The 25,891-nt window shown below is 47.4% G+C and overlaps 16 protein-coding genes and 1 non-coding gene across 17 annotated transcripts; 7 read left to right on the forward strand and 10 right to left on the reverse strand.

The window, feature by feature from the left end:
- Positions 1-489, forward strand: ASPGLDRAFT_52307 (uncharacterized protein; the record flags this gene model as incomplete). Its single annotated transcript, XM_022547721.1, has 1 exon — positions 1-489. A coding segment is annotated over one exon (276 nt), but the record flags the coding sequence as incomplete, so codon positions are not given.
- An 889-nt stretch (positions 490-1,378) lies between these two features.
- ASPGLDRAFT_39633 (uncharacterized protein) lies at positions 1,379-1,823 on the reverse strand (the record flags this gene model as incomplete). Its single annotated transcript, XM_022545110.1, has 4 exons — positions 1,379-1,472; positions 1,534-1,620; positions 1,683-1,747; positions 1,812-1,823. 4 exons carry the CDS (start codon positions 1,821-1,823, stop codon positions 1,379-1,381), a joined length of 258 nt encoding a protein of 85 aa, XP_022396473.1.
- Positions 1,824-2,944: 1,121 nt separating this feature from the next.
- On the reverse strand, positions 2,945-3,612 carry ASPGLDRAFT_61573 (uncharacterized protein). Its single transcript, XM_022548478.1, has 4 exons — positions 3,516-3,612; positions 3,388-3,449; positions 3,250-3,336; positions 2,945-3,194 (listed from the first exon to the last, which is right to left on the reverse strand). The coding sequence occupies exons 1-4, from the start codon at positions 3,525-3,527 to the stop codon at positions 3,089-3,091; spliced, it is 267 nt and encodes an 88-aa protein (XP_022396474.1). The 5' UTR covers positions 3,528-3,612; the 3' UTR covers positions 2,945-3,088.
- Positions 3,613-4,162: 550 nt separating this feature from the next.
- On the reverse strand, positions 4,163-4,733 carry ASPGLDRAFT_52313 (uncharacterized protein). The gene is made up of 3 exons (XM_022547722.1): positions 4,486-4,733; positions 4,343-4,432; positions 4,163-4,295 (listed from the first exon to the last, which is right to left on the reverse strand). Exons 1-3 carry the CDS (start codon positions 4,539-4,541, stop codon positions 4,202-4,204), a joined length of 240 nt encoding a protein of 79 aa, XP_022396475.1. The 5' UTR covers positions 4,542-4,733; the 3' UTR covers positions 4,163-4,201.
- Positions 4,734-5,492: 759 nt separating this feature from the next.
- On the reverse strand, positions 5,493-6,090 carry ASPGLDRAFT_52314 (uncharacterized protein). The gene is made up of 4 exons (XM_022547723.1): positions 6,037-6,090; positions 5,910-5,974; positions 5,767-5,847; positions 5,493-5,718 (listed from the first exon to the last, which is right to left on the reverse strand). The coding sequence occupies exons 1-4, from the start codon at positions 6,046-6,048 to the stop codon at positions 5,628-5,630; spliced, it is 249 nt and encodes an 82-aa protein (XP_022396476.1). The 5' UTR covers positions 6,049-6,090; the 3' UTR covers positions 5,493-5,627.
- A 3,870-nt stretch (positions 6,091-9,960) lies between these two features.
- ASPGLDRAFT_52316 (uncharacterized protein) lies at positions 9,961-10,294 on the reverse strand. The gene has a single exon (XM_022547724.1). The coding sequence runs from the start codon at positions 10,287-10,289 to the stop codon at positions 10,059-10,061; it is 231 nt and encodes a 76-aa protein (XP_022396477.1). The 5' UTR covers positions 10,290-10,294; the 3' UTR covers positions 9,961-10,058.
- A 44-nt stretch (positions 10,295-10,338) lies between these two features.
- ASPGLDRAFT_61575 (uncharacterized protein) lies at positions 10,339-11,268 on the reverse strand (the record flags this gene model as incomplete). The annotated part of the gene is made up of 2 exons (XM_022548479.1): positions 10,339-10,768; positions 10,827-11,268. 2 exons carry the CDS (start codon positions 11,266-11,268, stop codon positions 10,620-10,622), a joined length of 591 nt encoding a protein of 196 aa, XP_022396478.1. The 3' UTR covers positions 10,339-10,619.
- Positions 11,269-11,719: 451 nt separating this feature from the next.
- ASPGLDRAFT_52317 (MFS transporter) lies at positions 11,720-13,975 on the reverse strand. The gene is made up of 3 exons (XM_022547725.1): positions 13,401-13,975; positions 13,336-13,350; positions 11,720-13,288 (listed from the first exon to the last, which is right to left on the reverse strand). The coding sequence occupies exons 1-3, from the start codon at positions 13,620-13,622 to the stop codon at positions 12,164-12,166; spliced, it is 1,362 nt and encodes a 453-aa protein (XP_022396479.1). The 5' UTR covers positions 13,623-13,975; the 3' UTR covers positions 11,720-12,163.
- A 74-nt stretch (positions 13,976-14,049) lies between these two features.
- On the reverse strand, positions 14,050-14,176 carry ASPGLDRAFT_t163. The gene has a single exon. It is a non-coding gene; the product is annotated as a tRNA-Leu (tRNA).
- Positions 14,177-15,024: 848 nt separating this feature from the next.
- ASPGLDRAFT_39638 (uncharacterized protein) lies at positions 15,025-15,432 on the forward strand (the record flags this gene model as incomplete). Its single annotated transcript, XM_022545111.1, has 3 exons — positions 15,025-15,063; positions 15,125-15,174; positions 15,249-15,432. The coding sequence occupies 3 exons, from the start codon at positions 15,025-15,027 to the stop codon at positions 15,430-15,432; spliced, it is 273 nt and encodes a 90-aa protein (XP_022396480.1).
- A 68-nt stretch (positions 15,433-15,500) lies between these two features.
- On the forward strand, positions 15,501-15,950 carry ASPGLDRAFT_52319 (uncharacterized protein). Its single transcript, XM_022547726.1, has one exon. It carries the CDS (start codon positions 15,649-15,651, stop codon positions 15,925-15,927), a length of 279 nt encoding a protein of 92 aa, XP_022396481.1. The 5' UTR covers positions 15,501-15,648; the 3' UTR covers positions 15,928-15,950.
- A 1,038-nt stretch (positions 15,951-16,988) lies between these two features.
- ASPGLDRAFT_52320 (uncharacterized protein) lies at positions 16,989-17,473 on the forward strand. The gene is made up of 2 exons (XM_022547727.1): positions 16,989-17,252; positions 17,302-17,473. The coding sequence occupies exons 1-2, from the start codon at positions 17,222-17,224 to the stop codon at positions 17,436-17,438; spliced, it is 168 nt and encodes a 55-aa protein (XP_022396482.1). The 5' UTR covers positions 16,989-17,221; the 3' UTR covers positions 17,439-17,473.
- Positions 17,387-19,148, reverse strand: ASPGLDRAFT_77425 (MCT family MFS transporter; the record flags this gene model as incomplete). Its single annotated transcript, XM_022549894.1, has 5 exons — positions 17,387-17,782; positions 17,833-17,930; positions 17,986-18,744; positions 18,800-19,016; positions 19,078-19,148. 5 exons carry the CDS (start codon positions 19,146-19,148, stop codon positions 17,629-17,631), a joined length of 1,299 nt encoding a protein of 432 aa, XP_022396483.1. The 3' UTR covers positions 17,387-17,628.
- A 464-nt stretch (positions 19,149-19,612) lies between these two features.
- Positions 19,613-21,739, forward strand: ASPGLDRAFT_39642 (Zn(II)2Cys6 transcription factor; the record flags this gene model as incomplete). Its single annotated transcript, XM_022545112.1, has 2 exons — positions 19,613-20,643; positions 20,692-21,739. The coding sequence occupies 2 exons, from the start codon at positions 19,613-19,615 to the stop codon at positions 21,737-21,739; spliced, it is 2,079 nt and encodes a 692-aa protein (XP_022396484.1).
- A 169-nt stretch (positions 21,740-21,908) lies between these two features.
- ASPGLDRAFT_39643 (cupin domain-containing protein) lies at positions 21,909-22,469 on the forward strand (the record flags this gene model as incomplete). Its single annotated transcript, XM_022545113.1, has 1 exon — positions 21,909-22,469. The coding sequence occupies one exon, from the start codon at positions 21,909-21,911 to the stop codon at positions 22,467-22,469; it is 561 nt and encodes a 186-aa protein (XP_022396485.1).
- A 556-nt stretch (positions 22,470-23,025) lies between these two features.
- On the reverse strand, positions 23,026-23,641 carry ASPGLDRAFT_1504412 (uncharacterized protein; the record flags this gene model as incomplete). The annotated part of the gene is made up of 1 exon (XM_022542147.1): positions 23,026-23,641. The coding sequence occupies exon 1, from the start codon at positions 23,587-23,589 to the stop codon at positions 23,026-23,028; it is 564 nt and encodes a 187-aa protein (XP_022396486.1). The 5' UTR covers positions 23,590-23,641.
- Positions 23,642-24,150: 509 nt separating this feature from the next.
- Positions 24,151-25,723, forward strand: ASPGLDRAFT_29592 (putative aromatic-L-amino-acid decarboxylase; the record flags this gene model as incomplete). The annotated part of the gene is made up of 2 exons (XM_022543869.1): positions 24,151-24,199; positions 24,252-25,723. 2 exons carry the CDS (start codon positions 24,151-24,153, stop codon positions 25,721-25,723), a joined length of 1,521 nt encoding a protein of 506 aa, XP_022396487.1.
- Between the last annotated feature and the right edge of the window lie 168 nt (positions 25,724-25,891).

Raw genomic sequence — 25,891 nt, forward strand, 5'->3', positions numbered from 1 at the left:
GGGAGGGCCTAATGCAGGAAGAAAATCAGTAGGAGGCTTTGTCTTTCTGTACAGTGGCTCACCTATCTCATGGAAATCAAAAGTCCAAAGCTGCGTCGCCACAAGCAGCAATGAAGCTGAATATATGGAAGGATCCAAAGCATCAAAAGAGGCTGTATGGCTTCACTGTGTATGCATCAAGATGGGCATTGCCAAACCCGACTCTCCGCCCATTGAGCTCTATATGGATAATGAAGGAGCAATCGCCCTATCCTCAATGGAGGGGACCAAGAGGTCCAAACACATCGACGTTTGATTTCATCATGTTCGGGACCTACAGGCCCTAGGCCTAGTCAGCATAGAGAACATACACTCAAAAGAGAACCCAGCAGACAGACTCACCAAGCCTCTAAGCACCCCAGATCATCAACACTTCCTTCATCTCATCAATATGGACTGACATCATCACCATCGCCATCAAAGCGACCAGACTTTGGAGGGAGAATAGAGGTAAAGAAGAAAGAAAGAATTAACTCTTGAGGATGGATACCCTCAACTCCTTGGTGCCTCACTACGCCAACCAATTAGGTGAATTCTCACATTATTCCATTTGCTATTCCATTTTCTATTCGCTGCTTTTGTTGAACACCAGATTGCCTGTACATCTGCTTTATTTTGTATACGTTTTGCTATGTATTTAGAGCTTTTCCGGGCTCCCAGCTCGCGCGAGGGGGGGTGTTAGTACCCACCGGGTCACGTGCTTGACCGCCCTCGCTTTCTGCCCAGTAGACATAGCTAGCCTGAGCCGATAGGCACCCAATCCAACCAACTATCCACACACACCAAAATGTTGTTTTGGTGTGTGGTGAATGGTTGATTGGTTTATGGCCTATCGGCTGAGCTAACTATATAAACTACCGGGCAGAAAGCGAGGGCGGTCAGACACGTGACCCGATGGGTACTAACATGTTGACTATTTCCTTGATCCTTGTTTCCCTCTGCATTTCCATCATAACATATCATCCAATGATTCTGCCTTGACTCCCCGCATAGTCACGTGAGACTGATGTGGCTAGGTCTGTAACACATACTAGAATAAGATGTCCTACGCGTCAGAATAATTAGTTTTGATAGAAATACACGTGTTTTGGTTGTTGGGAATAGCTTCAAGTTTCCTAAACATGGCCGACGTCAGTTAAGTGGCCGACTCGGGTGGGGTGGCCGACTCGGTCGGGAATTACGTTAACTATCACCGAGAGGTGCACCTCATCGGTGTCTGGCATTCTTCCATCTCTACCTCGAAGGCTTCGGTTCCGTAAATATCAGTTGATTCCTTTGAGTGTCGACAATGTTTATATTATCCCATTGCTAAACCCACTCCCCAACAGCATCCGCTCGCTCAATTATCCGCGGACTCAACGTCGATAACGATACCATCTGCCAGCTTCACACTCTGCAGGTCTTCCAGTGGGACAGTGGCTGGTGCTTGAAACCTGATTTTGTCCATCAGTATCCAGGAAAAACAACAATCAAGACTCGGGATGCCATTCATACATTAGACTATGGCTAGGAGGAAGACTGCGGGTGGAAATCATGAGAGAGAATTCCGAGGCTCTCTTCTCACCAAGCTTTTCCTGGGTCCTGCGAGACTATTAGATATGCCTTTTTTGGCAGATAGTATCTTTGTGAGGAGGGGGTAGTACAAAGTCTCGATATTTCTGCCATGTTGCGCGTAGGCTTCGTCTTCTGTGTAACGGATGCTGGCTCTCTATAAAAGGTCGAATGTGTTAATATTCTGCTCTGTAAGAGCAGGGGAGGATAACTCAACTAACGTATTCTGGCATTTTGCGCTAGGGTTTGACTTGGTGGTTGATGAGATTGTTGGTTGCCAGTATCAAGTCGCCTGAGGTCTGTATAACTATTTATACCCGCGGGTTATGTCATAGCTGAGCTCCAGATCTCAGCCGAACGAGGGGTTCGCGCTAATCCATTCCATATTGCCCGAGAACTCAACTGTGTTGCGTTATTGGCTCGGGAAGATCCACAGTGGCTGTGATTGAGCGTGGCTGGTTGACGATCCTTTGCTGGCATGAGCTAGACGTGTTCGAGGAATGTCCACGAGCTTCAAATTTACTCCGTACATAAGGGGAAGTTATGCAGTATGCGATTGTAGCCCTATGATGTTAAGTTACCGTCTTGCTTCACCCAAAGGTATGGGGTACCGGGAGCAGTTGGATGTCCCAAGTATCAGACTTGTGATAAACTGCTGGACTTGTAAGGGTTCCGATGAACAGAGGAGTAGTACATAGCCTCCATATATGATGTACGGGTCTGACGGACGTCAGGGCTGCAGCAGGAAATTGAATGTACTGATACAATGCTTCCAGTAACGCACCGTTCAATACGAACAAGTAATGTCAGATGTGCTAGTCATAACCTTGGCAATTTAGCCGAGGAAAATATAAATATCAAGGTCGGGGATGCTGATATGGTTTTGAAAGCTGAAGAGAGCCGAATATCAACGCATGAGGATTTTCAATGAACGAAGGTGGATCATTGGTATTGAAATGACTGATTAATAACTAGCTCATTCTAGTTATACGCATAAATGCTCTTATATCTACTATTGCATTCAGGTCTCGCTCCTTGGACCGTATTATGGGTATACTGCGAAGATGACTGCTCTATCGATCCTTTCTTTTGGTTAAAGCATAATAAAGAGACGGAAATCAACAAGTTAATGGCCAGACGGTTATTGATCTCCATTAGAACTCAGTTCAAGAGCGGCCCCAATAATCGATGCGCAAGCTGAACATTCTCTAGTCAAAACGGGTTTCCGAAGTGTTTCCGCCGGAAGATCATAGATGTACACGAGGACCAGGACTATTTATAATAAGAAGCGAGAGGGAGGAAAGTTTGCGGTCTAATGCACCTTGGACGCCCATGGGCAGTTTTGGCCTTGGTTCGTATTATAAACAATATCTATTCAAGTATTGAAGTCTGACGGACCTGCAATGCAGGATCTAAAGTGTGTAAATGCTCACGTTCGGATATGAAAATTATCGGAGTACATTAGTAAAAATTGATGGTATCGAAGCAACAGCTATACCTATCTCTCTGCAGGACGCTCGACTCGCTGTACCTGGGTCATAACACCCTCTGCCAATTGCACATTCTGCAGCTCCTCCAATGAGATACTATCGGGTGCCTCAAACCTAATACTTGTTAGTACTCAATATAAGAAACCTGTCCGGAGGGCCTTAGACTTGCAGTGTAATATGAAAAGGAGGGTACCCTGAATTAAAAGCGAATCGTTGAAAGCTCAACACACCCTTTGCACCGAAGTTGCTTCTCGCTCTAGTAGACTGTTAGAAGACATATATTATGGTTATAGGAGAGGGTTTGTACATGTTCTCAATGCCTGCAGCATGTTTACAATCGGCTCCAGGGGCGTAGCGAATTGTTAATCTCTAAGGGTAGTATCGAATTAGTGATTCGCCGAAGACTGGGCGGAATTTCAGTGGGGCCCAACGAACGTATTTTGCCATTTTGCACTGTGGTCTTTCCTGGCCCGGAATTCAAATATAAGAGTGACGGGACGGGTGTTCGTTGGGGTCACGGTTAGGCTTATCCTTTTATATGCCATTTGAGCAAGGAGTTGTGGGGAAATTAGGAACTGCGGGGGGACACGTAGCATACACAAGATGTACATCAATGCTTTAATTGCGCCTGATTGGATAACAGATCCAGATTACGGAGATACATCAAATGGCTAGGAGTTTGCGCTATCACATAGATAAAGCGGCAGGCATAATGTTACAGTAATAGAAATTGAAAAAGCTCCATTTGACGTCGAAGCCGGATAACTATTCTTTTCAACAACCATTCTCAGTATGGCTGATTTACTTGTACAGAATGCCCTATTCGTCCCTTTCTACTCTCTCAACGCTTTGTTTGTGTCTTGTTGAGGATTACCGTGTTTCTTTGCATTTGATAGTGACATGGAGTGCCGTCCTGAGAAAATGGGATTGTCCAGACTCGAAGAGCGTCAGTCGCCTGTGATGAGAAGTGAAGAAATAGAAGGACTACGAAGAAATACAGAAAAGTGAGCTCTATAGTTCCTCAACCAGTACCCTTTCCCTTCAAACATGATAATAAACATATTTCTCAACCGTTTTCAAGCTATGCACCAACGCCCAGCAATCATCAAATAGCAGCCACCTCACAATATCACTTCAGTGACCTCAGTCCGAATACCCGATGCCAGTTGTACATTCCGCAGATCATCAAATGGAACACTGTATGGTACCCAGAACCTAAACAACGTTAGCATCTAGCATAGCTTCGAGAGCATCAGACATACGTGGTGAAATGACTAAGTGGGCCCGGTCTCGGAGTTTCAATGAATTGGTTGAAATGCGAGGCACCCAATTTACCAAATTTGACTTTCGTTCTAGTAATTCGTTAGACGTACAACATAGCTGATGTTATGATGGAAAGTAGTACATGTGTTCAATGTCCTTGGCATATTTCTCGTAAGCTTCCGGGCTGTAGATGATCATGCATCTCTAGGTGTAACGATAAATCAGCACTCTGTTTTGGCAAACTCAGGAAACAACGGACATATTGGGTCATTTTGCACTGCGCGCTTTTTGGGCTGCGACTTAACAACGAAGATGATCGAGGCCGGTTGACCTCATGGGATTTGTAGAGGTTTGTTCATTATATACCTTGAGCTCCAAAGCTCCTGTCCTACAGACCGACGCAGAACGGTCTAGCATCAAGCCGACGGAAAAGGAATGAAAGTCATATAGCACACATAAAGCATGCTTGTACGCTGTCTGATTGGATCACATTCTCATAATGCAGTGTATACCGGGATGAAGGACACGGAGGAATCAAATTAAAGCTCTTCGCGCGCTTGTCATGAAGAAAATCCCATGTTTCAAATGCCGGTGAGATAATCCGAGGCATACGATAGGTCTGCTGCATCCAGCGACATGCAGCAGATTATTTGCGCTACTACATGGACGGAAGGCGCTTATTCGTTAGAATTCTAAACAAAGCTGAGTTCCGATCTCACCTAAGAGTCTCAGATCGCGCCAGACTTCTCCTCATGCATCTGCAAAAAAAAAAAAAAAAAAAAAAAAAAAAAAAAAAACGGTCCGGAAGTTGCTTAATTGGACCATGGTTGCTGCAAGTTTCGTCGAATTATGTTTCGAGGAATTTGGTCCGAATCAAAAGTTGTACACATATACAAGCTACGTCATCGGTATAGACGCAATAAAGTAGCAAATCTGTATTCGAGTCTATTGCTTGTTGCTTTTTCGTTTTGTTTTTGAAGTTCCTCTCGTGAGTAGTTCCCTAATCTTTGGGTACACGTCGTCCTATTTTAAATGGTGGGATGATAAAATTGCGATGGAATCAAAGGACAAGATAATAAGCCGCATCACAGACAATGGTGAGAGTGAGATTAGAAGACGAAGTAAAAACGTTTTTTGTAGAGAAAGACGTCACCACCCAGTATAGCCCTAATTCCCGTGACATTGATACATCAAAACTCTCATTTTAAGTACAAGATAAAGAAGTGAATGGGAGAAAATAGAAAAGTAAAAAGAAGAAACGAAAAGTGGAGCCACAAGGGACTATCACAAAACCTGTATAACAACCGGATGAAGACCCTCTCCTAGCCGTATCACCTGTAGCTCCTCAATTGGGACCGTATCAGGCACTGTGAAGCTGTATCTCCAATTAGCAGTTGCAATAAACAGAATACAATAGTCATACGTGGTACTCTCAGAAAGACCCGTTCCTGGTGTCATCGGTTGAAAACCTGAAGCGCCCTTTTCACCATATTTTGTTGCCAGTCTGGTGGATTGTTAGATACGCTTTTAGCTCTAAAAATATTGTAAAAGCGTGGAGACAAATACAAATATCCCAGGTTATCATGATACCTCCGAAACGCCGTAGCGTCGGCATAGCGGACGACAACTATCTAGTGAATAACTTAACATATTATCCACCATTTTAATTTCCTTCCTAGAGTGTCTGACTTACAAGTCTTTGCATTTTGCGCGAGTGTGGTAGGTCTCAAGATGAAGATAATTGGGCTTGATTAGGGGACGATTACTGAAAATCAATTTCTTGTTGGGCAGAAATTTTATCTGTTAAATACCATTTTTGTCAATTAGTGACTGGGCTCTTAACTGAGGGGAAATCGCAATTAGAACCACATGGAATGCAGCACAGATGCATCTTGACAGAATAGTTTATGCACACTATATCTCACCTAAGCAGATCAGTGGGTACTGCACACGTTGTCCAATCGACCAGCCCGAACGGTATATCTCGAGTATGATAAGTCAGACGAATCATAGATATTAGCATTGACAGCAATTGCTCCATATCGCTTTCCTTATTATCCCATGACCTCCTGCGTCCGAGTCCCTGGTAGCTATTTTACTAGTCCGAAAGGGGATCATAGCGTATTTAGTACAGTTAGCGCGCACATACCTACCCGTCTCCTGACAGGGGTTGTGCTTGTAGTGCCACTTCCAAAGGCTCCAGGGATTGGAACTACTCGATGAATCCCAGTATTTAGAATCTCATAATTTGCTTTATGTATGCCGCATTGGGCCATCTCTGATCTCCGGTGGCAATAGTATACACCATTAGGATGCTCAGTGACATAATATTTGCACTTGATTTCCGGTTATTGCTGTATCAACGCCAGTAATGACCTGCCATTACACCGAGCGGCCGTTCTTAGACAAAGTCAGATCGATCAATAGGAATCGAGATAACAAAAAATGAACTACTGGTCCCGCAGACCAGTGACTAGGCTATGAGTATTTGCTAATTGACATTTTTGTGGAGTGAACAGAGGCAGGTAACACTTCACAGACTTTATTTCGGGCCCTAAATTCCTTCAAGTCTGACAACATATCCCGTCCACAAGCTAACCATGCTGCTATCTAGGTCACGGTCTTCTGGATCGATTCAGGCATCCAGCGGTTGAAGTTCGAACCTGATACCCCTCGGAAAGTCTATCATCTTCAACTGATACACATGGACGCTGGAAGGCACTTCTATTCTGGAATTTATCAGTAATTATTCAATGGATTATATCAAGAGCAGGAACCATGCGACTGGGATAGTACATACACAGTGGAGATCTTGGGAGGATAGTTCGGAAAGCGCTCAAACGCCGCAAGCTTTGTACCCACTTCGGCAAACCTGCTCCTCACTCTGATATGCTGTTAGATTTATATTTTCGTGCACGGTAGGACAAGAGTATAGTACATATGCTCAATGTATGCACATTCCGAGAAGTCGCTGAAGCGCACGTTGAGGCGCTAACGTAGGACCATATCAGGATTTGTCTTGAAGGGCTTTCGGGATTGGACTTACAAGGTAGTAAGGCATTTTACAGAAAGACACGTTTTTCAGATTGCTGGGACAAATAGAGCCGCGTATCTGATTGCTTTATAGTCTATGACTTAGTGCCGTAGCTGGAACAGAAGAAACCCAGCGGCCTATCTATTAGCGAGTCGGATGACGAGGAGGATTTGGATACGTTCCGGGAGACGGAGACCACGGTGACGACTACTACAACAGAGAAGCTGGAAGAATTGACACGAGATAAATGGGACCCGAGAGAGCTGTAGTGAGCATCACATATAATGCAGAAGGCATTTCGCCCTTTGAGCTCAATTAGCCGACGTGTATATGCATTCGATGGTTGTGTGACATGGATGCATGAAGAATACTATTGTTTGCCGCCTTCTCAATGCAAAGCCAAAGCAAGTAAGCGCCGAGAAAATCTGCAGTAGCCAATTATGTGACAGAAAGGAGTAGAGCCGGATTGTTGTTTGCCATCAAATCTGCATCATGGGCAACGATGGATGCATGAATAATTGAGCATATTATGGGGACAATATACAATAGTCCGACATTAAGCCAGCCACTTGCTGGGTAGACTTTTATACTGATACGGATTTGCTTTTCTTACGAGCTCACTAAGTATCGGGCATTTTGGGCAGAGACGAATTGTCACTGTAGAGCTGCTGTCACCTGTGGATTACAGGAGCTTCAACTACAGTATGCCCACGTAGCCGCCTACTCCCAACTCCCTTGGGATAACGATAAAAGTTTTTATAGCATTTAGCTAGTAAATCCGAGAAGTAAATAACAGTTGCAATGCCCTCCCCGAGCTTCACATTCAGCAGGTCATCTAAGGAGACACTACTCGGTGCGTCAAAACTGATATTGATCAGTACCCAATGTAACAACAGCACTATCTTTGTGGATATGTATTAGACATACATAGTGGAATAGCTCGGCGGGAAGCCCTGATATGTTTTTAATGGTCTCCAATTTGTAGCACCCATTTCATTGAACTTGGGTTTCACTCTCATCATGAGCTCGATACAATGGTAAATTCCTGGAGAGATGGGAAAGGTAGTATAGGTTCTCAATATCATCGTGATATTGTTCAAAGTAAAAGGAGAACTCATAGCGGATCCAAAGAATCTAAATGTAGAGTTGAATTGGTATTTCGTTGTAGAAGACTAGAAGGCTGACAGACGTAAGAGATCATGCTGCACCGCTGATGCTTTTCCCTATTGAGTGATTTTTTCTGTCCTTGTTTACGCTTATTATCATATATTTTTATATTCCACAGTCTAGCTGACGGGGAAAGTGCAATGTAGCACATATACCGTCTGCATCTCTTTTTACCTACGCATAACAGGACAGTAACAATTCTATCAAACTTGACCTCTTGCCTGACGCGGTAGTTATAGTTCTGCGTCGATCTGCTACTTGGCATAATAGATCGGGTGTTATTTTCTGCTAGCAACTAGTCGAAATATCCACATTGTGAAGAAATTCAGCTAAGAAATCCCACCGACCCGGCGTCAAGCCCCAATAAACTAACTCCCTTGGGTATCGACAGTTCCAAGCTCGTTCCATTCTTTCCAGCCTAAACACATCAGAAACTATAGTCCACATCCTTACTGACAGTGGTGAAGATGTCATCATCCAGCACTACATTCTCCAGATTTTCTTGTGATAAGGAGACCGGTGCTTGGAAACTATCTTTTTATCAGTATCCAATGTCGATATTGGCATGGGCGGAGATAGGAGGCCATACGCAGTTTGAATAAAGAAGTCAGAGATTCCTTGTTGCGCAAAGTTTTCGAACTTTGTAATGCCGATCTCGGCAAATGCATTCTTCGTTCTGGAAGCCTGTTAGATGGATTGGATGCTTGGTGCGCAAGATGGTGGAGGTTCAGTACATGTTCTTGATGTTCGTGCGATACTTCTCATAGGCTGCTTTAGGCCTGTAGGTGATTTCGAGAATCTATAGGCCCATCGAGGTCAGTAGTTGGTTTTGGAAGGGGACAGGTGTTCAACGAATGCATGAGAGCATTTTGGGGTAAAAGCGGTAGATGTCGCGGTACTTTAGAGATCTCGACTGAAGCCCTGAGGTTGCCGTCATCAAATTATGGCCCTCTCGTGCAATTACCAATGCCAAGGGATTGAACTTATTTCACTTGTGATATAGAGGTGCTCGATTCGATTCTCGCTGCCAAATATACTGCAAATCCCACCACATTTCATAATCAAAGTGTACTGGAATTATACAAAGTAATCCAATAAGCTGTTCAATCAATCGTTTGTATCACATCCTGTAATGGGAAATGAGTGATAGAGGGTTGTATATAAGCCAAGGAACAAAAAAATTAAAATTAAAATTAAAAAAGAAAAGAAAAGAGAATAAAGACAAAACAACAACAACACATAGACAATAATACAAACACGCTAACATCGCTAAGAATACAATTTACACCAAGCAAAGCCAGGGAGCGGCCGAAGAGGAAATGTGTATAAGGATAGCAGCTAAGACGCGGCTTTTCTTTTTTTTTTTTTTTTTTTTTTTTTTTTTTTGGCATTTGGGCCTTGGGCCTCGGGTGGTGCTTAATCCTCATTGTCATCACCTATGCCTCTCTTCAGTTGGCTAAACGTGGGACTTGGTACCATCCTGCCCTTTCTCTCTAGGATGAGTGCAGCCCGGTTTAGTGCACGTTTATCATCTGCGGCAGAGCCTCTTCAATTGCTTCTTGGAATCCCGTAGGGTTGAGGCTGAGATTTCTTTTCAAATCTTTCAATGCGAAGTCTTCACTGTCTGTTCGCAGTATTTTTGCCCATGGCAGCTCGATCGCCGTCGAATCAGCAACGGGAAAGACCTTAGCATCATTTGCAAGAAATATCTTTAGATCGTCCACGCCAAAACCAACGCTGCTCATGATCCCTGTCTCAGGATCACCTTGTCGGACCTTCCTATAAACACACATTCGCGCCTTAATCTCTCCGACAAGTGGTTTCATCAACAATCTATCTTTTTCAAGGTCTTGCAATTTCCGGGCTAGTGTCCGCATATCTGCAAACGAAGCCTTTGGACCGTCTTCTTTTTCAACACCGTCAATCATTGTCCTGTCGGAGAGCCTGTCCTCCGTCTCCATTTCGGTAAACTTCCGCTCCTCGTTTTCTGGCAGCTCAATGCGGAGGTCTTTGCTCTCAGTAAAGATGATGATGACGACGAAAGCCACGGCATCGTATGTCCCATGTAGCCACAGTTAGGCATCTTTGATCAAATCGTCCTCTCGTCCAGCCCAACCCGTTTCAAGAACGACCAGCGGAAATTCACGACCTCTGAGAGTTAAGTACCCATCCGGTTCTTTGGTACGATTTGGGGGTAACCCAGGAAAATCGAACCCCATGAACTCTTCGAGCACGTCAGTAAGCTCACCCAATTGTGGCTCGTCCAGAAAGGATGTACATACGGGTACTTTGGCCGATGATCAGCTGCCCCTGGCTTTGGCTACTCAACTTCCCTATTTCCTGAGATCCTTGCGCTTGAAACACGCGAGATGTCGAGTCATGTGTGGACGTTGGCAAGCATCTGATTCCGAGTCTTTGCCTCAGCCCATCATATTCGTAATATGTGTGTTCATCTCCTTGCTGGGCCTCCCACGGCTCAAATATCGAGCGAGGCATGTGAACTTCTACCCAGTCCTCCAATGATTCGGCCCAGCGTGGGCGTGCCGGTGTTTCCATATCCTTGAGGACCATTGCTGGGTCGATGGTGTTCAGGGCGCGCTTGACCTTTGCAGGGTCGTTCGAGTTCAGATCAGCGACCGGGTTGCTAGATGTCGACGCCGCCAACCGGTGGTCAGACGGCGTTACCTCGGTCGACGGTGTGGATGGATTTTCCCTCTTTTCCATTGTTTTTACTGGGCTGTGGACCTCTCGTGGTGGTAGGGCGTGGCGGCGAACCTCCGATTACTGGTACGTTCAGCCGGACTGGTGTCCTCCCTGTCGGGATCGGCCCCGGAAGGGTCTGGATAAGGTTAGCAAAGCCCTACCACCACGCTTTTTACGGAACGATATTATCTCCAAGCCCGGCCTGTTCGATTTCAGACCCCACAGTATATCCTTGGGAGGAAGAAAGGTAGGGAGAGGTACGGCAAGACGCACATCCAGGATTCCAAATTCAAGTTCCATTGTTGATGACGTGACGAGTATATTCCTTAGTATCCTACAATCCTCTGCGACAATAATAACCCCTTCTCTCCAATATCCGAAATTTCCAAGCCAACACAATATACTCTATCTCCCAAGCGCTGCGCGATAAACGCAGAGGAACAGCGACGAGCGCGAGGAGCGTGGAATATATAGGAGGTCTCTGTCGGTATGGACGATCGAGAGTCTTATGTCGCAGGCTTTCAGTTCTGGCTGCACGAACGGCACGACGGGCGCGATGGGCGCAACGAGTACAGAAGGTATTGGAGGTCTCGGTAGGGCTGCGGAGGACACGGTACGGACAAACGAGAATCGTATGTCGCAAATCTTCGATTGTGGCTGCGCGAAATGTGATAACAGAAACTTGCGAAATGGCAAGAAACTTCAATCAATCTGCTTTTAGATTCGACAGGATGCGGGATTCAACACTTCGTGGTTGCCGTCTAACCTCGCCCTACCGTTCCTACCAGAAACAGAAGCCGCGCTACAGTGTGGCGGCAAGTCTACCAAGCAATACCAAGTCCATAAACAACTCGGTAATAAATCCATTTCAACGCTAGTCACGAATGTCATTCATGAAGAATCCTTGTTGGCCATATTATACAGCAGGCTCATTCACCACCCTCCTAGCACCCGGCGGCTTCGTTGGCAGCGACAACCACAACCCCAAACAAACACAAAGCATCACCAGAACCATCGGTTGCAGAACCCCAATACCCTGCGACTTTGCAATAGCGCCCGTGATAAACGGAAACGTGCAGCCTCCCGCACTGCCCAACGCACACGCGAATCCCACCGCAGCGACGTGCAGATGTTTCGGAAGGATTTTGGTCTGCGCGATAACAGCTTCTGGGAAGAGCGGACCGAGAAAGAAACCCAGGAATGTGACTGCGATGGCAGACGCGACGAAGTTGTCGACTGTGTAGAAGATGAGTTGTGCGGCGATGCAGCCGATTATGTATACCGTTACGGCGGTCTTTTGTTTCTTGAGATAGGGGGTTAGGAAGCCGAGGACTATACGTCCGCCGGTTATACCGGCCCAGTAGGCGAAGTTGACGATTCCAGCGGCAAATGGGGCTGTCTGGCGGAGGTCGACGAGGAAGGTGATGAGCCAGCCTCCGACTGTGACTTCGCTGCCGACGTAGACGAACAAGTAGGCGCTGATGATCCATGTGGATGGGAGCGCTAGAGCCTGGACCGTGGGACTCTTTTGCTGCTGCGACTGGGGTTGTTCATCGTCTGTATGGGCAGTTTCCACGGTTCCTTTGGCGTTCCAGAATGCCGCGACAGAGGTTACAAACTCGACAGCTGCTGCCAACGCCATGATATAGTAAAACTCGTACCACTGCCATCCGCTCTTAGTGAAGAGCGTAGTCGCAATCAACGGCGCCAACGCCGCACCCACTCCATAAAACGCGTGCAAAAGACCCATCAACATGCTGCTGTCAGCCATTGCGCCGATCCAGGCATTCCACGAGGCATCAATGACGCCATTTCCGAGACCAGCCAGGATGAAGATGGCGATCAAGACGGGGTACGGGGGATGGCGGGTAACTGCGAGGTAGGCGATGATGTGCATACCACATCCCAGGATCGCGACTCCGCGCTGGCCAAATCGGACGTGGATTGAGTGGTTAAATAGTGCCGCTGTGGCATAACCGATAAAGGAGGAGAGGAAGACCACAGATACAGCGGCGTAGTCGGCATCGTAGTATTTTTGGAGCTGTTTTGTTAGTGTGAGTTGAAAAATATCTGATCCATTCAACATACATAAGGAATTAAAGCCTGCGACGAGTTAGCCAAGCTCACGAACCTCTGGGGGGGGCGAGACATACACCATACGAACCATCATTGGCACCCACGACTATGAAACTGTAAAAGGTTGCGAGAACCCTCCAGGCATTGATACGAGGCTCATTCCATTTCTCCGCCTGGTGCTCTGTCTCTTCCTGAGTCTCGTCCGTCTGGCGGTCTGTCGCGATACCATAGTCGGCTCTAGCCGTATCGCTCGGCAGCAGAGGTCTTGTCTGCTCTGCTGTGTGGTTATTTGGCGCCATTGTGCCTTCAACTGTTCAAGTATCAAGGATAAATGCAGAGATGTAAAAAGGAAGAGGAATTGGACGTTGAAAAAGAATCGGTCAATTCACATGACATAACTCAATCCACACAACCCCGCCATAATCTCAGACCCCTCTTGGCCGGCTGAACTTCGGCTCATACTACCATAAAAGAAGGTCCAACAAGCAGATGCAATCATCTTGAACTGCAGTATATCGGTACATGACCAATCAGCGTGGGGTTCATGCGGAGGAGGATCTGATATCAACCCCCGCGTCTGGTGAACAGCGGTCAGAGTTGCATTTTCATGAGTCGGAAGCAGAGAAGATAACTTTCCGGGGCAGAAAAAGAGTGCACTAAATTAAGGGTGTAAAAAGATGATTAAAAAATTTGGAAAGGAAAAAAGAAAAAAACAGTTTTCGATCTTGACAAGAGAGGGATTCGAACCCTCGCACTTTCGTACTGCGGATCACACCATAATACCGTACTTTTGTACGGTAATTTACTATGGATAACCTAAACACAGCGCCTTAGACCACTCGGCCATCTTGCCATAGCTAGTTATGCTTATTTGCATTGCAACACATTTTGACCCTAGATATTTATAATAAGCATCTATTTTATTCAAGCTCATTTCCGGTAACTGCGCTGGGTTCTTTGATCTTCCCGAGTCCAGGGAACCAAAGAATGGTCTTTATTCTTTGACAGTTGCCGCTATACTTTTTTCTGGTTAGAGTTCAACAAAGGGCCGTCATAGAGCTCGTATTGGGCTGGTTCCACGTGTTGCTGGTTGATCCCTCGTGGCGTATTGTGTTAGTTTCTCGCTGTAGAATGGTATATCGATTGAAGCACATCGTAGAACGAAGACAGATGAGGATTATCCGGTTCGTGGGAGTCATAGTTGAACGGGTTCGAAGCCTGGATCCTGTTTAAATACGCATCTCAGTATCGATACTCAATAGATATCTAATCATCATCATCATCACCCAGCTGTTCTAACTCTGTCGTCGCCAAGAAGATGTTTGAAAGACAAAGCACGTAGATACTATTGACAACCATAACAGGATGGAGTTCTCCATAGGGCTTATTCCTTCCGAAGCCTATCTCAATAGTGACTGGATCATGTTTCAAGATAACTGGCGATTGCCACAGGTAATGAATAGATTGGAAATACAACCAGTGAATTGAATCAGGTAATTCCCTTTATTGCAATGCATCTAAGCGAGAAGAGACTAACTTGTATTCGCTGTTTGTACCTCATTCTGTAATATAAAATCCCTCACCATCCTCATTCTCCTTCCCACTGAGAACACCTTCATCTTCCAAACCACTCTTGTGACTCCAGCCCAACAACTGCCGTCACAGTGAAGCTCCTCCTCCCTCTTTTCCATCTTCGTCGCCATGGTGACTGCCGCTGCTCTCCCAGTCAACAAGATTCCTGTCGCAATCCCAGTCTCAGTCCCCTCGAACCCTTCAATACTAACCCACACGCCTCCTACAGAAGCCGCCCTCCCTGACTCTATCCGTAGCGTCTTCCACGAAAACTAACGCGTGAATCGTACCTGCACCCGCCGCATTAACTGTGGCGCTGGCGTGTGCTGGGACGACCACTGCTACTACGACAGCCGTGTTGAGTGCTTCCCCGGCCGCACCTGCGACACTGGAACCTGCTACCATGGTTACTGCTACGTCGACGAGGAAGATATCCCCTGGGACGACGAGGATAAGCCCAACAACATTGATAACGGCGATAGCGACAACGACAACGACAACGACAACGGTGATATTGCTAAGCATGACGGTTTCTGAGACATTGGCGACGATGACAAGATCTTTCGCGAGATAATGGACGTTATTCATCATCGGGCCAAGGCCGAACCGCCGATGGCGAAGCGCGAGCCCCAGAGCGATGAAGACTTAAAAGAACTCGAGAAATATTTTCCGCCCTGCGACGACGACCCGGAGTGCAACAACGGCCTAATTTGTGGTCAGGTTAGTCACTGCGTCTGGTCTATTCGACCAGGGATGGCAAAGCGCGAGACATCCTGCGAAACCGACACAGACTGCCCGCTCTTTCCGTATGATGTCTGCGATGCCGGCCAATGCATCTTGGGTGCTACTCTCCCAAACCGTCCGGGAAAGCGTGACGTGCCAGCTCTCTGCAACATTCCCGGTGAATGTACCGCCTACGGTCCTGTCCCGCCGCCGCCCGAGAAGCGCGATACCAACAAGGATGTCAACTGCCACAACGATGAGCAGTGCTCGCCTGGAATCTGCCAGGATGGCATCTGCCTTCTCAAATAGATCCGGTTTCTGGGTTTCATGTGAGTGGGATCTTGCGATGCTTCTTTCTTGCTCTGCTAGCGGTCTTCAGCTAGATGGTTATTGGCATCATTGAACGGTTTAGTAATATGGTCTTGGTGGATTTCAGGATTGCGAATTGGGTAATTGGATTTGCTTGTATCTACAGATTCTTTATCAACACAGATTGGATATTTCCTTACTTGTTCCTCGTAGTTTTCTACTTCTGCGTACTTATAGATACTTTAAATTGGCCAGCCTGCGGTCATTCCACCATTCAATCTTCGTGCGTATCTCACAGAACCCTTACTCAAACCCTAGTGGACCAACCGACGCGAGAATCAAAATGTGGAAGCAAACAAAAATCGACGTAGACAAACAACTAACCAGTTACTTGACATTGGATTCACCGTTATTTTCAGTGACTGATTATAGATCTCACGTTTAATGACAAAAGAATGAGATCCGTCGTACCTTTTGCCTTGGTACCTAACTGAGTCCATTTGGTGGTGTGATTGTGATGGCGTATTGATCGGTCTTCGTAGGGCATACTCGATGTCAGATGTATATCTGCACATGTAGCTTCAATCAACTACAGCATTTAGTAATATTGTACTATATAATGCGATATAAGTTAACTACTTTGGCATGTATAGTTGTACAATTTAACAGTTGGTACGAAATGACTTGCGGTCCTCGATATATATACGACAACAGTTTCCAACAATTCTTCCAGCCAATCCTCTACAAAATGTCTCGATACTCCAGACCACTCTCTCTCCTCTCTCTTCCCTCTCGAAACCAATACCAAATCCCAACTCATCCAGTCTAGGAATTATTGATCTGCGTCGACTCCGAAGAAACAGCCCAATTTTCAGGTCACCGTACTACTCTCTTCTTATAAAAGAATACACTGGATATTGTGATAAAGCACTTCGAATACAGTACACTTGATAAATTGTAGAATGTCTATAATTAGACCGAAGTACGAAATCCCCCAGAGGATCAGGACCGTTGGACCACGGGGTCCTCACCATGTACTCCACATCTATACAACATCTATACACGACATTTTCTATATAAACTGGCCCTTTCACTCTTTCACACGCATCGAAATGCATTTCTATAAATTTTAAAATACAATGAATCGCCGACTCGGGCTCTCGGGCTTCACACCCCGCCCAATCGGCGACCCCACATTACCACACATATAAACTCCAACCTCATCTCAGCGCACCTCACCTCATCAACCTCACCATCTCTATCTTCCACAAAACAAACAATTCCTACAAACAAAATGTGCAAGAAAGCCACCTGCTCCAACTGCAGTACGTTCCTTAATACCCCTAGATCACGAATAGTGCAGCTAATAAACAGACAAAACCACCTGGTGGGGTTGCGGAAGCCATATCCCCAGCGTCATGGACGCAGTGACTCAGGATGAGCGGTGCACGTGTACGCCGCAGGTTGAACGCGAGGGGAAGGCGTATCCGCCTAAGGCGGAGAATCCGTGACTGGCCGGTTGTGTGATTCAGTGAGGGGGGGTTTAGCGTTTACGAGAGGACTATGGAAGTTATTCGGAGGATATCATAGGATTAATTGGTTTACGGTGTACTATGGGCCAGTTTCTTTCGGGTGTATTAATCGAAGCCAAAGCTATTCATTATAGTTATTTCGATCATGCGTCGCAAGCTAGATGGCGCGCTAGACGATAGCAAACAACTTCCGATTCTGCGCCAGCCGTGCAATCACCAGAAGAACAGCTCCTACCAGGAGACTCACTCCGGAGTAAATCGAAAGCGCCAAGTATCCGTATTTTCCAGCCAGCTGGCCGCTGATCGGAATTCCAGCCATTGCCCTGCATAGTCAGTAACAAATTAAAGACGATGGAAGGAGAAGAAAACATACGATAAGGAAGTAGAGCCCATAACAGCCCCGATGGCCAGTCCAAGGGTCTGAGACGTAGCAACCTGGGCTGCGCAGGCCTGTTGCAGGGATAAAATACCCTAAACAGGTTAGTATGGAGTCAAGTAATTCAAGAAAAGAGAGGGAGGGACCAACCCCAGACGCAAAGCCATAAGCAGCAGACCAAACCACCAATCCCGCCACAGAAGTCGCCTTCGTCCAGCACAGCGCAATAACCCCCGCGAAGCAAGTCGCCACGATACAACAATTGAATTTCCCATATTTATCTGCGACGATACCGGGGAGAATACGGCCGAAGAAAGATGCTCCGTTGACGATCGAGACGGTGTAGAAGGACAAATCGTCCGAGAATCCCATCTTGGTACCGTAGGACGTGGTGAAGAAAAAGGGCGAGAACATTCCGAAGTAGATGATGAAGAAGGACAGGCAGGTTAGTTGCATCTTGAGCTGTTTGAGGATGGAGAGGTCAGTCTTTGGAGGGGTTTTGGGTTCCTTGGAGGTTGATGCTGGTTGATCTTCATTGGTGAGCTGTGTTGATGGCGGCGCGGGTGCGGGACGACAGCAGACACAAGAGATCAACAAAAGAGGGAGCATGATGAATCCCGAAATTCGCATGGTCCATGGAAAGCCGATGTTGGGCTTCTGCAGCAATTCTCTAATCACGATGGGCCATATGACACCTCCCAGAGAAGAACCGGCGATGACGATTCCCATGGCAGCGGCGCGTTTGACTTTTATATGCTGGCCGACAAGGGCAAGCATGGGAGTGACCAGGAAAGCCATCGAGATGCCAAGTAGGATACCCTGAGCGAGAATAAACTGCCACAACACCTTGCATAAAGAGGCCATCATCATGGCAAAGACCGTTCCGAAGGAGCCCACATACAGCATCAACTGTGCCAGTTAGCCATCTCTCTTTCTCTCTAAGATGTTCATGGATCAGACTTACCCCCGGACCAAAGAAATCAAGCATCGGACCGGATATGACTGAAATGGAGAAAATGAAGAAGATACTGAGGGCTCCGATCCATGCGATGGTTGTTTCTGTTTCGTCGGCGAGTTGGTACTGCATATAATATGCTTCGAATACGCCAAAGGAGTTCAGAAATCCGACTGTGCAAAAGAGTCCGGTGAAGGCGCCGAGGATGGTCAGGTTTGCTCTGAGTCTGTTATTGTCAGTCAGCCAGCTTTCATGAAGATATGCTGTTGGAATGCGAAGATTCGTACGTGTATTCGCTTGGAGGCTGAGACTGGACCCCAGGCTGGGCCTCAATCTGCGTATTGTCCTCTGCGCCCATGGTGTTCGATAATCCGATGTGGTTGGATCCTCAGTGATTTTTTGGTCAGACATCGGACGAGGAGTAGCTTTTATAGACATGACGACGGGTAATAAGAGGTAGACATATATAGGTATGACTCCCGGAGAGTCCGCTGATTGAATGAAGCAAGCATCCGGAAGCAAAATGAACCCTGATGATGATTTCCCTTTCGGGTTATCGTAGTGACGCTTCTCGGAGAGTCCGCGGAGGCTCCGAGACGTTGAGGTCGGCATCATTCGACCTTTTCGCACACATATCCGTTGGGAAAAAATATTCTAATGCCATCCATATGCTTGCTCTGCCTCTCCCCTTGTCACAAAATTGTGCATAATTGTTGATATTTTGTTCAAAAACGAAGACAAAACCGTCTCCAGAGCACGTGATTTCCCACTTTCGAGCCTCAGGCAACACATTCACCATCGTCAACCACTTCATCCCCCTCGATGAAGCGCAAACCATCTGAGCAGGAGGGAACGCCTTCAAAACGCGCTCCCAGACAGGATCCCGTATCCTGCGAACTATGCAGACGAAAAAAACTCAAGTGCAACCGCCAGAAACCATGCAGCAGCTGCGTGACGCGACGGTTGCCCTGCAGCTACGGGGCATCGGTATCCTCGTCCGATACAGGTCACGGTCAACCAGTTGGTAGTACAGTGCTTGCAAAGACGGTCCAAGATGAGAATTGGGTGCCAGCTGCGAACAATGTCGTTACTTGTCCCGATGGTCAGATATCGCGCGATAGGAACGAGTCAGTTATGACGGCGGACTGGCTCGAAAAGATTGTCTTGGGGGATCGAGTTCCGACGGGCATGCGAGCGACTCGAGGATTGAATGAATTCTCGAAGGCCGATGTTATAAGTCATGGGCAGGGGGTCGCGGGAAATCCTCTGCCAATATCCTGGACGGCTTCTTCTGAGAATCCCGCGACGGTTCAGTTGCTTTCATTTCTACCGAAGAAAACGGAAACGATGACTCTGTTCCAGTATTATAACAACTATATCGACTATTTGTATCATATCGTCCTACCCGACCGGGTGGAGGTACAAATCACCGTCATCTACCAAGCTATCGAAGACCAGGAACCGCTGAATTTAAATCACCTGGCTCTTCTGTTCAGCATAATCGCAAGCTCCCTTTTCTTACAATTGTCTATTGAGTCGTCTGTCCATGCAGAGGCGTGTAGTCGAGAATATATCTTCTTGACAGGTGCTGCTTTGATTCAGAGTAACTACTCTGCATATCCAACAATCGAGGGACTACAGGCGACGTTAATAGTGGCGCATAACCTATCCAACACGAACTGCCATCCATCCATTCGTGCGCTTTTTGTACATGGCGCGATTGTTAGTCAAGCGAAGAGTCTCATGCTACACTGTATCGACTCGCCTCAGTTCGGAAAAAAGCCCAACGGCGCTGATATGATGGAAATCGAGCTCAAAAGACGTCTTTGGTGGGACTTGGCATCATATGACTGGTAAGCTCTCAGCAATATGATTCCAGGTGGCTGCTGACCCAGTCGTAGGTTATTAGGCTTCCTCAGCGGTCCGCAAGAAAACACATATCTCATCCACCCGGACCACATGAACGTCCAGAAGCTGGCGAATATAGATGACACAATACCAGACAACAAAGAAGAATGTTCGTTGCCAACTTCAACGCCAACAAAAATGTCTTATTCTCTCGAGCGGCTCAAGCTCGCAGAAGTGTGTCGAGAGATAGTCGATGTAACTGCCTATGAAAACCTGCGAGGAAGAGAAGTAAGCTACGATAAGGTTCTCGAGCTGGATCGTAAGCTCCGACAAGCCTATGATTTTCCGGCCTTTTTCCGTCTTGACCCCGTTTCCAGACATCAATATGCATCTCTCTATCATCACCGACCAGAAATCGCTTGGCAGAGATTTCTTTTACATCAAGCTTACCATTCACGTCTATGTCGACTACATCGTCAATATTTAATTCGAGGGGCTCGTGATCCGACATATTCCTATTCGCATGTGGTCTGTCTTCAATCAGCACGCAAGGTGCTTGAAATCAAGAGAATCATGGATGAGGATGAGCCGACATTTATGCCACCTAGCTCAGTGGTCTGGTCAGTTATGCATCATGTATTCATGGCTGCTGTTATCCTCTTGATGGACGTCTGCTTTAACTGGGATGATATACTAGCAGAGAAGCGGAAGGAAGAGGTACTGAATGCATGTCGCATGTTGAGTAAAGCACAGCAGTCCTCATCGACTGTTCGCGAGGGAATCAATGCAATGATGGAGGTTCTGCAGAAGCATTGGAAGGTATCCAACAGCAAGCAATCTGCGGTAGCATCGTCTCCTGTCATAAACCCCATGGAGCTGGGTAATCCGGCTCGTGAATCTGACCCGAATACCGATTCACTGTCCGCTACTAATCTCAAGCCATCCCCGGCAGACCTTCCAAGCAGTGCGATGGATGATACTGGGGAGACGCTTGAAGATATATGGACCGAGATGCTAGACAGCAGCGGGAATCTGTCTTTCGACATACCAGACTGGACGGGGCTATTAACCGCGTTAACAAATGCCACTATACCTTATTGATGCCTGGGGAAAGTTCAACACCAGGAACCAAGTTCCGTGACGGCTGTCAACTATGGTTCATAGTTGACGGCCTATGATGCCATTATTATGTCGTCCGATTGACATGCGACTTAGCACTTATGGAATGGGAGCATGATTCTAACACGACGACTCGCTTGTCAACGTCAGCATGCAACGACCAAACCACCTCCCCTACATCCGCCGCTACATCACGACGCACAGCAAAGACGGCGAAGCCATCTTCCTCTCCCATACCCAAGTCCCCGATTACATCCCCTCCAAGCCCGCCGGTCAGGATGGCGAACTAGCCCTTCTCTACACAACATCAGTCACACCCGTCGATCTCGCCGATGAGGGCGACGTGGCCGACTACGATGACTTCCTCCATACACCACCGGGCCTGACCACATCGCAAGGCACGGTTATGCGAACAATTGACCTCCGCCCTGGGAAGATTTCCCCGATGCATCGGACTATCAGCTTGGACTATGGGGTTGTGATTGAAGGCGAGGTCGAGCTTATTCTGGATTCTGGGCAGAGTCGTGTGCTGAGACGGGGTGATGTGAGTGTACAGCGGGGGACGGCGCATTCGTATAAGAATCGAAGTGAGACGGAGTGGTGTCGGATGTTGTTCGTGTTTCTGCCGATTAACCAGTTAACTATCAAGGGGAAGGAGTTGGAGATGGAGGTTTACGATGAGCAGTATCAGTACGGTGGGCAGGATAAATAAATATAAACGACTAGCGATAAACAACGCGATCTATGTAAGTAAGTTAGTGAAAAATGCGACTACAACGAAGATTCATGGTGTTGTCCATACGGCCAAAGAGCCTTCGCATCAAGACCCGCATTAGCCCCCATCCAATCAACCCTCCTCTTAGCATCCCCCTTATACCGCCCCAATATCATCCCACTAACGCGGTTAAATTCCCGTCCAACATCCATATCCAAGTCCTCCAAGAGCCTAATGCACAGCGGCGGGACATAGACGTACCTGTTCGCGCAGTTCTGAATAACCTGGTGGCTGTCCATGCGATGCTCGTAGAGATCATGGACCATCTTGCGGATGATTCGGGGCTTGACTCCGGACCTGGGACCTTTTTTGAGTAGTTCCAGGATCTCATTGAGCTTCTCGTGCACGAGATCATCGCAGTAGACGCTGCAGACGGTTGGATGTCTGTATTCGGCATCGCGGAAGCGTTGCATCCTAGAACGTACGGTGTGGATGAGAGCCGCCCGTCGTCTCGTTATTCTCGCTACCTTTGTCAGTATTCACCCGATAACAATCATTTCGGGGGGTGGAAGAGAAACTCACCACCAACATTCAACGGCACACAAGTCCCCTCCAACTCCACATCCAACCCTGTATCCAAAACCAACTCCTTCGTCACAAACCGAAACGCCTCACTCATATTAAACGCCCAACTAACACACAACAACCACTTCGCAATATCCCTCAACGACGCCCTCGGATTCCCAACCCTCACCGTAGCAGCCCATGTACTCAACATCGTACTCACGCTCTCAAACAACTCGTACTTATCCACGACCACCGCGATATCCTTGAGTAATTCGAGTTTGATTTTCCGCCCTGGCACGGAGAAGAAACGTCCGTGGACTGCGTTCATTACGGCAAGCATGGCGGTGGGGTTGTCGTCGGGGAGGGTTATGTTGACATAGCCGTTGGTGCGGAGGGCGGTGGCTTCTCTGAAGGGGCCGGTTAGTAGGGTTCGGTAGTAGGAGGAGGCGGTGATGAGGTGGTGGGAGGAGACGAGGAGTTTAGTGGGGGGGTTAGTGGTTGTGAGGGTTAGGGTTGTGTCACCATCTGGGCAGATGTTGTGGGTGGGCATTTTGATGGTTATCTTTCTGATGGGTTGAGATTAGTGGTATGTTTGTTAAGAGGTGTCGAGGTGTCTGTCTCGTTGATATATGTTGCGAGGACAAAGGGGCATTGTTGAGTTTTGGTCTTTGAATCCTTAGTATAAATCATTGGAAAAAAGCTGTCTTCATTCACTTGTCTCTCTTACATGCTTTCAACACTCTCATTGTCTTCCATTGTGCCCTTCAATGTGCTCTCTTCATTGTTACTATTTCAGGGCTGCCAGATCTTATCTTATCACAGATAACGCTAACCTCATCCGGAATGTCGGAACGTTATTGGACAGTCATTCCATAGATATATAGTGCTACGTAGTATAGAGAGGCCTCATCTTAATCTGTTTGTATGCTAAGACCATTTCCAATCGTAGTTGTCTATTTTACGCCCTACGCGGTACATATCTCACCGAGCCATCGGACCATTCCGAATTCCGACGGACGTATTCCGCAGCGCCGACCCCGCCGATTTAACTCGCATTTTTCCCTCGACTCACTCTGTCTGTTCCTACACTCAATCCAATCCAATCGCAAAGATGGACCACGATCAATTCAGAACCGCTGCACACTCAGCAATTGATGACAGTAAGCCCCCTCCCAGCGCCATCTCACAATCACTCTCCTAACCGGCTGCCAGTAATAAACTACTTCCAAACCCTCCCCTCGCAACGCGTCGTCCCAACCATTGAACCCGGCTACCTCCGCCCCCAAATCCCCTCCAACCCACCCACAGACCCAGAATCATGGCCGGACATACAAGCCGACATCGACACGAAAATCAAGCCCGGTCTCACGCACTGGCAATCACCGAACTTCATGGCATTTTACCCAGCAAACGTGACATACCCGTCTATCCTGGGCGAGATGTACAGTGCGGCGTTTACAGCGCCGGCGTTTAATTGGCTGTGCTCGCCTGCATGCACGGAATTGGAGACGATTGTCATGGACTGGGTTGCGAAGGCGCTTTCATTACCGGGGTGTTTTCTGAGTGATTCGGAGAATCGCGGGGGCGGGGTTATCCAGGTTTCTGCGAGTGATTCGATTGCGACGGTTATGGTTGCTGCGCGGGAGAGAAGGGTACGGGATCTTGTGCTTGCGGAGGGGCTAACAGAGGGCACGCAGGAGTTTGAGGAGCGGATGATGGATTTGCGACCACGGCTGGTTGCGTTGGGGAGCGATCAGACGCATTCTAGTACGGCCAAGGGGGCGATTATCGCAGGGACGCGGTATCGTAGTGCCAAGGCGCGGTTGGAGGATAATATGGAGATGACGGGGGAGGGGTTGCGCAGCGTGTTGGAGCAGTGTGAGCGGGAGAACCTGACGCCGTATTATATCACGTTGACTATGGGGACGACGAATACATGTGCTCTTGATCGGTTCGCGGAGATCAAGGCCGTGTTGAGCGAGAAGCCCGCTTGGCAGAGGATTTGGGTGCATATCGACGCTGCATATGCAGGGTCTGCGCTGATCACAGAGGAATGGCAGCATATCGCGCAGGACTTTGCAGAGGGCGTCGACTCATTTAACTTCAATATGCACAAATGGTTGCTGGTCAACTTCGACGCGAGCTGTCTCTTCGTCCGCAACCGCCACGATCTCATCGACGCACTAGACATCACACCTGCATACCTACGCAACACCTACTCAGAAACCGGCCAGGTAATCGATTACCGCAATTGGTCCATCTCATTGGGTCGACGCTTCCGCGCGTTGAAGATCTGGTTCGTCATGCGCAGCTACGGGCTTACTGGGATGAAAGCGCATGTTCGCAAGGCTATTACCTTGAGTGACACGTTTGAAAACTTGATTCGGAATCGCGCGGACTTGTTTGAGATTATCACTAGGCCTGCGTTTGGATTGACTGTTTTCCGGATTAAGGCGCCTGGCACTCAGGCCAGTGGGTCTGTCGTGCAGCCGGATGAGGCATGCAATGCTTTCACGAAGAAGGTATACGAGTTGATTAGCGCCCGGGGAGAAATCTTCATCACTGCCAGTGTTGTGGCGGGTGTGCAGGCCATCCGGGTGGTCAGCGCGAACGAGGCTGCTCAGGAATCGTATATTCGGCGAGCCTTTGATATTATTGTCAAGACCACGGAGGAATCGCTGTAGACATTGTATTTGTATATAGATACTACCATTCCTGCTCTGTTTATAGTGTACTACTCTGCACTCATGACGAAACCATCGTATAGTTTTGACTGATGTCATCCATCCATTGAAATCCGGGGTACATTAGATCGAGGTCAGCATCTACCTCCTTAAAACATTACAATATCC

The sequence above is a fragment of the Aspergillus glaucus genome (assembly GCF_001890805.1).
Source record: "Aspergillus glaucus CBS 516.65 unplaced genomic scaffold ASPGLscaffold_28, whole genome shotgun sequence".
Taxonomy (NCBI): domain Eukaryota; kingdom Fungi; phylum Ascomycota; class Eurotiomycetes; order Eurotiales; family Aspergillaceae; genus Aspergillus; species Aspergillus glaucus.

Excerpts from the sequence above, each read along its gene's own strand:
- ASPGLDRAFT_61573 (XM_022548478.1), bottom strand. Across the intron at positions 3,337-3,387 it reads GCTGCAGGCATTGAGAACAT|AGCGAGAAGCAACTTCGGTG; the intron begins GTACAAACCCTC and ends ACAGTCTACTAG. Across the intron at positions 3,195-3,249 it reads CCTCCTTTTCATATTACACT|GTTTGAGGCACCCGATAGTA; the intron begins GCAAGTCTAAGG and ends AACAAGTATTAG.
- ASPGLDRAFT_52313 (XM_022547722.1), bottom strand. The coding sequence starts at position 4,541 with ATGATCATCTACAGCCCGGAAGCTTACGAGAAATATGCCAAGGACATT. Across the intron at positions 4,433-4,485 it reads GCCAAGGACATTGAACACAT|AACGAAAGTCAAATTTGGTA; the intron begins GTACTACTTTCC and ends ACGAATTACTAG. Across the intron at positions 4,296-4,342 it reads CCACTTAGTCATTTCACCAC|GTTCTGGGTACCATACAGTG; the intron begins GTATGTCTGATG and ends AACGTTGTTTAG.
- ASPGLDRAFT_52314 (XM_022547723.1), bottom strand. Across the intron at positions 5,848-5,909 it reads CATGATAACCTGGGATATTT|ACTGGCAACAAAATATGGTG; the intron begins GTATTTGTCTCC and ends ACAATCCACCAG. Across the intron at positions 5,719-5,766 it reads GGTCTTTCTGAGAGTACCAC|CTTCACAGTGCCTGATACGG; the intron begins GTATGACTATTG and ends TTGGAGATACAG.
- ASPGLDRAFT_52316 (XM_022547724.1), bottom strand. The coding sequence starts at position 10,289 with ATGAGCAGCGTTGGTTTTGGCGTGGACGATCTAAAGATATTTCTTGCA.
- ASPGLDRAFT_52317 (XM_022547725.1), bottom strand. The coding sequence starts at position 13,622 with ATGGCGCCAAATAACCACACAGCAGAGCAGACAAGACCTCTGCTGCCG.
- ASPGLDRAFT_52319 (XM_022547726.1), top strand. The coding sequence starts at position 15,649 with ATGGCAAAGCGCGAGACATCCTGCGAAACCGACACAGACTGCCCGCTC.
- ASPGLDRAFT_52320 (XM_022547727.1), top strand. The coding sequence starts at position 17,222 with ATGTGCAAGAAAGCCACCTGCTCCAACTGCA. Across the intron at positions 17,253-17,301 it reads AGCCACCTGCTCCAACTGCA|ACAAAACCACCTGGTGGGGT; the intron begins GTACGTTCCTTA and ends GCTAATAAACAG.